Consider the following 12,805-nt stretch of genomic DNA (forward strand, 5'->3'; position numbering starts at 1 on the left):
ATGGACCCAACAACATGCCCAATGAACCGCTCAGCATTGGCATCACGTTTTCACCGATGAGTTTCGCATATGCTTTCAACAAGACAATCGTCGGAGACGTGTTTGGATGCAATCAGGTGAGGCTGAACGCCTTAGACGCATTGTCTAGCGAGTGCAGCAACGTGGATGTTCCCTGCTGTTTTGGGGTGACATTATCTGCGGCCGACGTACGCCGCTGTTGGTCATGAAAGGCGCCGTAACGGCAGTACTATACGTGAATGCTGTCCTCCGGTCGATAGTGCAACATATCAGCAGCATATTGGTGAGGCATTCGTCTTCATGGAAGACTGTTCGGGCCCCCATCGTGTACATCTTGTGACTGACTTCCTTCAGGATAACGACATCGCTCGAGTAGAGAGGCCAGCGTGTTCTCCAGACATGAACCCTATCGACACGTGTGCGATGGATTGTAAAGGGCTGTTTATGGACGACGTGGCCCACCAACCACTCTGTGGGATCTACGCCGAATCGCCGTTGAGGAGTGGGACAATCTGGACCAACAGTGTCTTGATGAACTTGTGGATAGTATGCCACGGCAAATACAGGCATGCATCAATGCAAGAGGACGTGTTGGTGGGTATCGGAGGTACCGCTGTGTACAGCAATCTGGACCACGACCTCCGAAGGACTCGCTGTATGGTGGTACAACATGCCATGTGTGGTTTCCATGAGCAATACAAAGGGCGGAAACGATGTTTATGTTGATCTCTATTCCAATTTTGTCTACAGGTTGCGGAACTCGGAACCAAGCTGATGCAAAACTTTTTTTTGATGTGTATAATTTTTGAAAGCAAATACTCCAAAATGGCAAAGTGTGTATTTTTCATAAATAAAAGTAATTTTTCTCGATCATGTTTAGTTTTTCTGTGACAGTCTATTAAAATGAGTTTCCAATGACTAGGCTATTATTGTTGCCTTCAACTCTAGGATAGAATCTGCATCCGTCATTAATCCATGTAACTGTGTAGTGTTTATCACACGCGAGGACTGAGAATCTTACCGCCATGCTTTAATGTAATCAACATTCTATTTGTGTTGACTTTCCACAGATCTACCCGCAACGCAGCCATGGCACCTTCCGCGGAGTTCCTGTCTTCGCCGCGCGTGAGGAGCTTCAACCAGAATGTGAATAACATCTACGATAAAGGCCTGGTGAAAATCACGCCCTCCAACTGTACACTGCCCGTAGAGTTCATGGAGGACGCGCAGACGATTCTGGATTTCGAGGTTAAACCAGACGACGTGTGGGTGGTTACGTTTCCAAAAAGCGGTGAGCGGATCTGTCAGAGTGTTACGTTACTTCTAGCGTACTACGTCCGTGGTTGACAGACCTTCAGAGAGGATAGCAGTAACATCCATTTGAAACTGTTTCGAGCACTTAAGATACATTTTTAAGAACAAGAAGAAACTGAAGCTGGTTGTTACAAATAACTATATTTTTAATAACACATCTTTCTTAGGTTTTTATCAACATGCAAATGAATTTACAGTTACATTTTTTTCTAAAACACGAGCGCGTGCTATGACCACTACAGATACAATGAAGAGCCAAGGAAACTGGTACAGCTGCCTACTATAGTCTAGGGCACCACGAGCACGCAGAAGTGCCGCAACACGACGTGGCAAGGACTCGACTAATGTCTGAAGTGGCGCTGGAGGGAGTTGACGCCATGAATCCTGCAGCGCTGTCTATAAATCCGTAAGAGTGCAAGGGGGTGGAGTTCTCTTCTGAACTTCACGTTCCAAGGCATTCCAGATATGCTCAATAATGTTCATGGCTGGGGAGTTTGCCGGCCAGCGAAAGTGTTTGAACTCAGAAGAGTGTTCCTAGGGCCACTCTGTAGTAATTTTGGACGTGTGGAGTGTGGCATTTTCCTACTGGAATTGCCTAAGTCCGTCGCCATGCACAATGGATATGAATGGATGCAGGAGATCAGACCGGATGCTTACGAACGTGTCACCTGTCAGAATCGTATCTGCGGCAGCCTTAAAGCAGAGCAGTACGTCGATGTTACTGTATGCCTCATTTTGTTGCCCTTCATGGTTCAAATGGCTCTGAGCACTATGGGACTTAACTTCTGTGGTCATCAGTCCCCTAGAACTTAGAACTGCTGAAACCTAACTAAACTAAGGACATCACGCGCATCCATGCCCGAGGCAGGATTCGAACCTGCGACCGTAGCAGTCCCGCGGTTCCGGACTGCGCGCCTAGAACCACTAGACCACCGCGGCCGGCATTGCCCTTCATGCCTAACCATCCTGGGCTCACATGTCAACAAGATAACGCACGCCTGCACACGACCAGAGTTTCTACTACTCCGTTCCACGTTCTTCCCATACCCTAACTTGGCCAGCAAGATCGCCGTCTCTCCCAAAATGACAAAGTGTGGAGCATTATGGGTAGGACCCTCCAACATCTCAAGATTTTCACGATCGAACGCGCCAACTGTACAGAATTTGGCACGATATCCCTCAGTATGACATCCAGTATCTCTCTGCCAATCAATGAATGCTTGCGTACGTGCCAGAGGTGAACCAACAGGTTACTGACTTGCTCAATTTGTGCAGCTCGTTCTCTTGAATAAATCAACAAATTTTTCTGAAACTGTAATCATTTGTTTGTCGGTACATGTACATTACATTTATCGATTTTCGTCCCTTTCGTTGCGGCGTCGTATTTTACTCTGCCTTACAGTGTATATTGCATGGTGTGTGTGTGTGTGTGTGTGTGTGTGTGTGTGTGTGTGTGTTTTTGGAATGCATCACCCCTCTCGGAGGTACTGATCTACAAGCGCTAGTGATACTGCAAGGATTACTAACGCCGTCTAATACGAAATAATACCCTAAAATTCACCGCAACACACACTTTTACAAAATAAACGCAACGAATAGTGAAGGACTACATCCCAATATTCTCGAGAATACGTGAGTAAGCAACTTCATGAAACTAGCAGGTACGGATAATTTGTGTTAGTTTCACCCTTTTAGTGATCGGCAATGTTGTGGAACGGTTTCCTCAAGAGTATACTCATCTACACACGTTGGATGTAAAAGCTAATCATCTGCATGAGAATTAGTCGATAAAAATCCAGGACCTGACTTATGTAAACAAAATAATCTCCTGTGCTTCTTGAAGTTTTCCCGGAGGATCGAACATTACATTAATTTTCGGAAGTGTACCCGGGATATTAACTCTTGTACCGATATTTCGGCTGACAGCTTCTCAGCCATTCTCAAGGTGAGTCGCTTGCAAGATTTTTAAGGCACTTCCGGCTATCACACACGTGATCTTAGCTCAATGAGATAGACTATGTGATCAAAAGTATCCCGACACCACCAAAAACATACGTTTTTCACGTTAGGTGCATTGTGCTGCCACCTGTTACCAGGTGCCCAATATCAGCAACCTCAGTAGTCATCAGACATCGTGAGAGATCAGAAGGAACTCACGGACTTCGAACGTGGTCGGGTGATTGGGTGTCACTAACAAACCCTATGTCCACTGTTTCAGATGTGATACTGAAGTGGAAACGTGAAGGGGCACGTACAGCACAAACGCGTACAGGCCGATCTCGTCTGTTGGCTGAAAGAGACTGCAGACAGTTGAAGGAGGTCTAATGTGTAATAGGCAGACATCTGTCCACACCATCACACAGGAATTCCAAACTGCATCAGAATCCACTGCAAGTACTATGGCAGTTAGGTGGGAGGTGAGAAAACTTGGATTTCATGGTGGAGCGGCTGCTCATAAGCCACACATCACGCCGGTAAATGCCAAACGATGCCCCGCTTGGTGTAAGGACGTAAACCTTTGGCGACTGAACAGTGGAAAAACGTTATGTGGAGTGACGAATCACGGTACACAATGTGGCCATCCGATGGCAGCGTGTGGGTATGGCGAATGCCCGGTGAACGACATCTGGCAGAGTATCTAGCGCCAAAAGTAAAATTCGGAAGCCGTGGTGTTATGGTGTAGTCGTTTTTTTCATTGAGGGGGCTTGCACCCCTTTTGTTTTGCGTGGCACTATCGCAGCACAGGCCTACATTGATGTTTTAAGCACCTTCCTGCTTCCCGCTTTTGTCAGAGTCGTATCTAGAGCTATCAGGAGTCGCATATCACTTCAACTGCACAGAGCCTCCACCAGCTTGAACAGTCCCCTACTGACATGCAGGGTCGATGGATTCATGAGGTTGTCTCCATACCCGTGCACGTCCATCCACTCGATACAATCTGAAACGAGACTCGTCCGATCAGACAACATGTTCCCAGCCATCAACAGTCCATTGTCGGTGTTGACAGGCCAAGTCGAGGCGTAAAGCTTTGTGTCGTGCAGTCATCAAGGGTGAGCCATCGACTCTGAAAGCCCATATTTCGTTGAATGGTTCGCAAGCTGACACTTGTTGTGCCCCAACAATGAAATCCAACAATTTGCTGAAGGGTTGCACTTCTGTCACGTTGAATGATTCTCTTCAGTCGTCGTTGGGCTCTTTCTTGCAGGATCTTTTTCCGGACGCAGCGGAGATTTGATGTTTTACCGGATTCCTAATATTCACGGTACACTCGTGGAATGGTCGTACGGGAAAATCCCCACTTCATGGCTATCTCGGAGATGCTGTGTCCCATCGCTCGCGCGCCGATTATAACACCACGTTCAAACTCACTTAAATCTTGATAACCTGCCATTTAGCAGCAGTAACCGATCTAACAACTGTGCCAGACACTTTTTGTCTTACAAAGGCCGTATCCTGACTGTTTACATATCTCTGTATTTGAATCAGCATGCCTATACCAGTTCCTTTGGCTCTTAAGTGTAACTTGGAAGGGTAATCTGATAATCGTACAAGTTATTGCAAATCATGGTTCTCCGTCGAACGAGAAAGATTCTTCGAAGCAGCCAGTGGTTCCTAATTTGGTTCCAACACAAAACAATTCTTATCACTCCAAGCACTGTTCACTCAAGCCCACGAGATAATCTAACGGCTGACTTCCTCTTCAAAACAAGACGCACTCTACCGTCAAGGCTGTAATTGGCTGGCAGCCAACGATTCACCTAAGACAAGCTTTCCCATTCAACAGCTGTGCAAAGAGTTTGCAACGTACCAGAATCGACATATAGTGAGGGTGGCTAGTTAGATATTTCGGAGATGATTATAAAAATAATTGTTAGAAAACAGGTGGCGAGAATATGAAAGAGCCGACAACAAGCACCTTTCTGTTTCAGTTTCCAAATTGCACAGCCAACGATTTGAGGGTAAAGTAGCATGAAAGCTAAGGCGAGTTATTATAAATAACTACAAGCTGCGTATCACATGGAACACTTACCAGTTGCTTGTGTGTGCGGGGCCTACCCTGGTGGCTTGGCTTTTTGCCTTTTTTTATCATTTTCTAACACAGTCACCATTTCAGTTGAAGCATCTGTCAAAGCGTTTCACTGATTACAAATCCCTCCTTCATAAAATTCTGCCGCCTGGGGGTAGATAGTCTTTCACGGCAATTTGAAGTTGGTCATCAAAGTGCTACGATGCATGACTTTTCTTCATGTGTACGAAGAGATAAAAATCACTTGGTGTCAAGTCTGGGTTGCATAGGGGATGACCAAAAACGTCTCAAAATCTCTTAAGAGTTTACGGGCATTCTGAAGGCGAGCGTTGCCATGGAAATACACAACAATGGATGTCAGCATACCGCGACGTTTGTTTTGAATGGCTCGCTTAAGTTCCTTCAGTTTCACTGTAGACACCTGAAGTGATCGTCGTTCTACGCTTCTCGAATTTAATCGGCGTAACTCCGCGGCTTAGTAAAAAACCGTATTCTCAACGTTCTTCGATGATGAAGTTTGGCGGTCTTTCCTCGGTTTGGTGTGGCCCTAACCATCACCTGTTGTTACGTTTCGGCGTTTACACATGCCACCCAAGTCCCGTCACAAGTCACTATTGTCTTGAAAAAACCTTCTGCTTCTTCGTCGTAGCGTGAAAGGAAGTCTGAGGCAAAGGCCATTCGTTTGGTTTTGCGAGCTTGTGAGTAACTTGGATGCCCAGTGAGCACAGAACTTTCGGTAACTTGGTGGACTTCTTCAGAAAATTCAGAGACGGTAGTCTTCGATTTTCACAATCTGTTTCGTCAATTTTCTTGACAAAATGGTTACTCACAACAGAGGATCTACCACTCCTCTCTTCATCACAAATGGTTCAAATGGCTCTGAGCACTATGGGACTTAACATCTGAGGTCATCAGTCCCCTAGAACTAAGAACTACTTAAACCTAACCTAAGGACATCACACACATCCATGCCCGAGGCAAGATTCGAACATGCGACCGTAGCAGTCGCGCGGTTCCGGACTGAGCGCCTAGAAAGGCTAGACCACCGCGGCCGGCTCTTCATCACAAATGTTTGCTGTACCACTTTTAAAAAATCGGACCGACTACCGACTAAACCTTTTTTACTATTGTGCCAATGTTTTGAGATTATAACTAGTGAATGTGCAAAGGATCGATGTTCATACTTTAATAGCTCTTACCACGAGGGTCGTCCACAAAGTAAGTTCCGTTTCTGTTTCTGTGCGCGGCAGCGCTTCGATCGCAGCTCCGAGCATGCGCGGCAGTTATTCGGACTCAAGGAGAAGACATGTACGCCATTTTCAGATCGCTGCTGCCGACGTGTGCTTTATAGTGCTTCTTTATAATGTCAGCCGTAATTGAAAATGCCGCCGCGTGTGATATCAGCTCTGTGATTCGTTTTCTAAATGCAAAGAAAGTTAAACCGTAGGAAATTCGTCGGCAAATCTGCGAGGTTTAGGGACAAAATGCTACGAGTGATTCTGTGGTTAGAAGATGAGTCAGACTGTTCAATGAAGGACGTGATCAAGTGCACGATGAAGAACGATGTGGACACCCATCTGTGGTTACTGATGAACTGGTTCACACAACTGCAGAGAAGATTAAGTACAACCATAAGTTTACACTTAGTACCCTTGCTATGGAAGTTCCACAAATCTGAAGATCACTGATTCATGAAATTGTTACTGAAACACTGAAATTACGAAAACTTTACTCACGTTGGGTATCCAAAATTCTTACTGAACAACACAAAAAACAACGGATGGGCAGTGCAATTCAGTTTTTGACACGCTACACTGAAGAAGGCGATGGTTTTCTTTCTCGGATAGTCACGCGGGATGAAACTCGGATATCGTACGACACACCTAAAATAAAATGGCAATCAATGGAATGGAGGCACACTTCATCCCCAATGAAGATTAAGCCTAAGCAAATCTTGACACGTCGAAAAGTCATGTGCACCGTTTTTTGGGACATAAGAGGCATTTTACTGATTGATTTCTTACCACGAGGCCAAACAATCAATGCACATGGACACTGCGAGACCATTAAGAAACTGCGCCCCGCAATACAGAACAAGCGCCGAGGATTACTGTCAAAAGGTGTTGTTTTTCTCCACGATAATTCCCGACCTCACACGGCGAATGTGGCCAAACAACTCTTACGAGAATTTCACTGGGACGCGTTTCATCATTCTCCGTACAGCCCGGACCTAACTCCTAGCGAATTTCATTTCTTACACCTCAAATCTATGCTTGGTGGTCAACACTTCAACGATGATGACGAGCTGAAAGAACATGTTACCACATGGTTGAATACACAGGCGGCAACCTTCTGTGAAGAAGGTATACAAAACTTCTGCCACGCTATGACAAGTGCCTACAAAATTTCGAAAGCTACGTAGAAAAGTAGTTTAACAGTTGTAGATTTTTGTAGGATAAACATTTTTTCTGTATCTGTACACGTTTGTTTTATATAACCAGACGGAACTTACTTTGTGGACGAGCCTCGTAAATGAGAGGATATGTAGATGTGAGAATGGCGGTGCTCCGCGAACGAATACTAGCGCCACGCCAGAACGAAAAATGGTTCAGATGGCTCTGAGCGCTATGGGACTTAACATCCGAGGTCATTAGTCCCCTAGACTTAGAACTACTAAAACGCAACTGACCTAAGGACATCACACACATCCATGCCCGAGGCAGGATTCGAACCTGGGACCGTAACAGCAGTGCGGTTCCAGACTGTAGCACCTAGAACCGCTCGGCCACTCTGGCCGGCACGCCAGAACGGCTGCCGTTCACATTCAGAACCGCTCTCGTATTAAAATGAAAGGCGTCTGTGGTATGTTAAATGTAGGGGCGAGAGCGAGTTGCTATTGGGGGCGAAGTGGGGTGGGGGGCGACAGACAGTAACAAACTTTGACCCTCCGCTCAGAACCGGACCGCCGTACTTATGGCCCCCTCCGCGTATTATTTGTGATACTGAGAAATTTCTGTCTGTTGAGCATGTCTTTTTCACTGCTTTTTTGGCTGTTGATAATGACAGACCACTTGTCGTTAACACATGTTACGTGCACGCGTTTCGGGCATGGCCCATCATCAGAAAGTCAGATAAAAGTACTTGATATGACGCATCGTGTCACATGATTTCGGTCTAAACGTTAGTTCAGCACCAGTGTTAACACTGAAATCATGTGACACGATAAGCTGTATTAACTACTCTTATCTAATGTTCCGATGATGGGCTATGAGCGAAACGTGTTCAGTGATAAAGTTCAAACAACAAGTGGACTGTTGTTATTCATATCACCATCTTCTAGATGGTTGGTTTTGTCGCTGAGACTATCTTGTCTCGCCTCTGCTGAGCGTTTCTCTTCATCGTACTGTTTGGATTTAAGTCCATCAGTTTCAGAATCCAGGCGATTCATCCAGGTCTTCCACTTCCTTTCTTCTTTAAAACCCTTCCTTCCACAATCGTGGTCACGAATTTGTTGTGACGTATCTTATGTCCAAGAAATTTATTTATCTCTTTTATATGGTAGAGGTCAATTTCATTGTTTCGTCTACTACTTTGAGGGCCCACTCCTTCGACTTTTGCTTTCTGCAGCTCCCACATCCACATTTCCGTTGTTTCCAGGCATATGCTGTTTCAATAAGTTCCATGTTTCACAGCCAGACAATGTTATGTTGAGTTCTTTCCTAGTTTTAATATTTATGCGTCCGCTTGTCAGAAGCACTTTCTTGTTACTGAAGGCCCGTTTAGGCAGGGAGGTACTTCTGATATCCGTGGTGCACCTATTGTCTTGAGTGACAGTGTTTCCTAAGCTTGAGAACTGACTGACGTTATTAGCGGGCAAAAACGGCAGTGTTTTCGTAACGGCCGCTGGCCTCCTGTGTGACTTTACGTCGCAAGGTAAACGAATATCTATTTTATACAGGGTGTAAAGTGCATAAGTGCAGATATTGCTATTGGTGACTGAGGAAGTTGAGCTGAACAACATTACTTTTGGTATTTATGTCATTTGTACACGACTAATTATAGCTATTACAAATCTAATTTTTTAGGTTGGGTGATACCTCCAAGTACATGTAGCGAGAGCAAGCCATTAATGATTAATTTCCCGTGGGCAACAGATCAGGTGTTGAAGCGTGGACGCGTAGACGCAAAAGAATTACTCTATAATGCTAGATGTCATTTCGTGGTCCAGGTACTGTCATGCAGAAAACATCAGGTCGTAAAGTTTCTGGAAAGACTACTCGACCCAGACGGAAAACAACCAACACACCGATGTCAGTAGATATTAAGAAACCACATATAAAAACATGTTCACTTACACCCGTGACAACCTGTATTCTGTTACCTTCATATTCTTCTTTCGATTTCGTCTCTCTCCATTTTTATTCTTATAGTTCATATTTTTAGAATTTTTTTGTGATATTAGGTGAATGATGGTTGTAATGCGTACTTTTTAACGAATAAATTAGTGACAGTTACCTCACAGATAATTACTAGAGGAAACAAGTGCAGAGCAACAAATAGGAGTGTCGGCAGGTAACGAGGTCACCTGTGTGTACCAGGCACGTTAAGAAGTAAAAATAAACATTTATGTCTGTTTTGTACAACTAGTTTCAAAAATGTAAGGCAAGAGTAAAACTGTCCACTTAGTTATGTATGTGGTGGATCATCTATAAACATAAATAAATGTAGCACAGCAGTCGAAGATAATGAATTATTGTGTTCTGTCTCCAGGAACAACGTGGACCCAGGAGTTGGTGTGGCTGCTCATGAACGGCCTCGACTTCGAACAGGCCAAGCGGACTCATCTCACAGACAGATTTCCATTCCTCGAGTGAGTATAACGACAGAGTGACGCCAGAATATTGCAGATATTTATTATTTATTGTGGAAGGACTCTGCTACATCCGTTGCAGGCAGATCTCAATTAAAGCAATACTAAACGTTTGAAATCGGGCTTCGGATGTTTGGAAAAATATCCACATTTTTGATTCTGATTTGTGCAAGACACATGTTCTCGTATTTCCCCCTTCACACAAGCATTGTGGTGTTGACGATGATCAGAGCGTTCCAGTTTATTCTGCTTTTCTGTCTTCTGCAATACGGCTAACACACTCATGAAAGAAAACCCTGTGGCCCCCTGATTAATAGTCTCTTGGTCCACTGTTCGAACGCAGTACAACACCGCTTCAGCTTGCCATGGATTCAGCAAGTTCTTGGTAGGTTACCAGAGATATGTTGTACCAGTCGTCTGCGTGCAGATCAGGTAATTCCCGAAAATTACGGGACTATGGCTCGTGAGTGCGGAGCTGGCGTCCGATACCGTTCCAAATGTGTCCCATCACGTTCATATCCGACGAATTTCGGGGCGAAGACATCGAAGAAAGTTCACCGTCCTGCTCCTCAAACCACTGAAGCCAGGTTCTGTTCTTTATCATGCCTGAAGATACCATCGCTGTTGGGGACGACATCAAGGATGAAGAGATGCAGGTGATCCGCAAAGACGTTCACAGATGTCATGCAGCCTGGAGGTCCCGTGAGAGCTCAACTGAATGTGCCTAACAGCATGAAATTGCCCCCACGGGCCTGCATGCGTGTCGTGATGCAAATTTATAGCATCCACTCGCCTGAATGACGGCGTGTCCAGACGCGACCACTCACCTGCTCTAACAAGAAACGACATTAATTTGACCAGGCGACACGTTTCCATTCACCCACTGTCGAATCTCTATGGTCCTGTTCCCACTGTAACCAAAACTGACGTCGTTGGACCAACATGGGGACGCATACGGATCCTCTGCTGCAGAACCCCGTGTACAACAATGTACGGCATAACAAGAAAATGTACCGTTACTCAAACTGAAGGGCAACCTACTAATTGTGTTGTAACAACACCGAAGCATGTACGGGCGAAGCGGATGAATCAAGAACCGTGATTTTCTCAAAACAGGTTCCTGAAGACACATTTATTGTTCAAGAAACACGGACGCAGACAGTAGAGATATTCTAAAGAAAAATCGCCTCAAGATAAAAAAAAAGCCTGTGTAGCGCCAAGGTATAATCGGACATAAGAGACATCACCTACTGAAATATTCTCTTGATCTCAGTCGAGTTGCTGAAATCGTTAAAATTGAACAAAATTCCAAGGCCCGAAGCAATCCCTGTCAGATTCTATACCGAATTTGCGGCTGAATTAGCCTCTGTTTTAACCACAGTATAGTCCCACCGTAGACCAGTAGAACAAATACCTGTGCCTAGAGGTTCGAAGAAAACGCAGTTCACAGCCGTATACAAGAAACATGACAGAAATGATATACAAAGCTACCGTTCGATTTCCTTGACATCTTTTTGCTTAGAACATAGTCTGAGCTCAAAATTTATGGCGTATCTCGAAGTGAAAGGCCTCCTCCATGCCAGCCAGCATGGATCCTGAAAAAGTCGACCATGTGAAACCCAACTAGCAGTCTTCTCACACGACGATGAAAGGTGCTGAGATGTTATTAGGGTGGGTCATGCCGCAATCTCTCTATAGGTATGATAGGGATTAGATTCTTAAAGACTTTTCTGGCCAAGCGTATCTTATATGGCTTGTAGAAAACATTAAGTTCCGCTACCTTCTTCACAGAGAACACACCTCACACGCCTCTACATCTCCGAAGTTCAGCAAAGTTATTATTTCTAGAGGTTAACTACACTCTAGCGGTCGAGTCGTGGCCACCGAATAGTACAAATATTTCAGAAAAATTATCTTTTGGCGTAATTACGCTAAGTTGAAACCAAAGATCTTCTTCTATTAGTTTATCCGTTACCATGACGACCAAGGATGACTGTTAACATCAAGATCCGTAACCACAATTACACTATATGATCAAAAGTATCCGGACACATAGATGAAAATGACTTACAAATTCGTGGCACCATCCATCGATAATGCTAGAATTCAATACAGTGTTGGCAAACCCTTTGCCTTGATGACAGCTTCCACTCTCGCAGCATACGTTCAGTCAGGTGATGGAAGGTTTCTTGGGGAATGGCGGCCCATTCTTCACGGAGTGTTGCACTGATGAGCGGTATCGATGTCGGTCGGTGAGGCCTGGCGCGGCGTTTTAAAACATCCCAAAGGCCTTCTATTGGATTCAGGACGGGACTCTGTGTAGGCCAGTCCATTACAGGGATGTTATTGTCGTGTAACTACCCCGCCACAGGTCGGGCATTATGAACAGGTGTTCGATCATGTTGAAAGATGCAATCGACATCCCCGAATTGCTCTTCAACAGTGGGAAGCAAGACGGTGCCGTGATCGTGCCACTCGAAAGAACAAGGGATGCAAGTCCCCTCCATGAAAAACACGACCACACCATAACACCACCGCCTCCGAATTTTACTGTTGGCACTACACTCGCAGGCAGA

At 45.0% G+C, this 12,805-nt stretch overlaps 1 protein-coding gene across 1 annotated transcript in view; it reads left to right on the forward strand.

Annotated features, from left to right (window-relative positions):
- The first annotated feature begins 1,107 nt into the window (after window positions 1-1,107).
- LOC124716746 (luciferin sulfotransferase-like) overlaps window positions 1,108-12,805 on the forward strand; it is a 50,049-nt gene continuing 38,351 nt past the window's right edge. Inside the window, exons 1-2 of the mRNA XM_047243289.1 lie at window positions 1,108-1,309; window positions 10,130-10,229. Of these exons, the coding sequence (XP_047099245.1) occupies window positions 1,108-1,309; window positions 10,130-10,229 (302 nt within the window). The remainder of the gene's footprint in view (window positions 1,310-10,129; window positions 10,230-12,805) is intronic.

This window comes from Schistocerca piceifrons, chromosome 9, assembly GCF_021461385.2.
Source record: "Schistocerca piceifrons isolate TAMUIC-IGC-003096 chromosome 9, iqSchPice1.1, whole genome shotgun sequence".
Classification (NCBI taxonomy): domain Eukaryota; kingdom Metazoa; phylum Arthropoda; class Insecta; order Orthoptera; family Acrididae; genus Schistocerca; species Schistocerca piceifrons.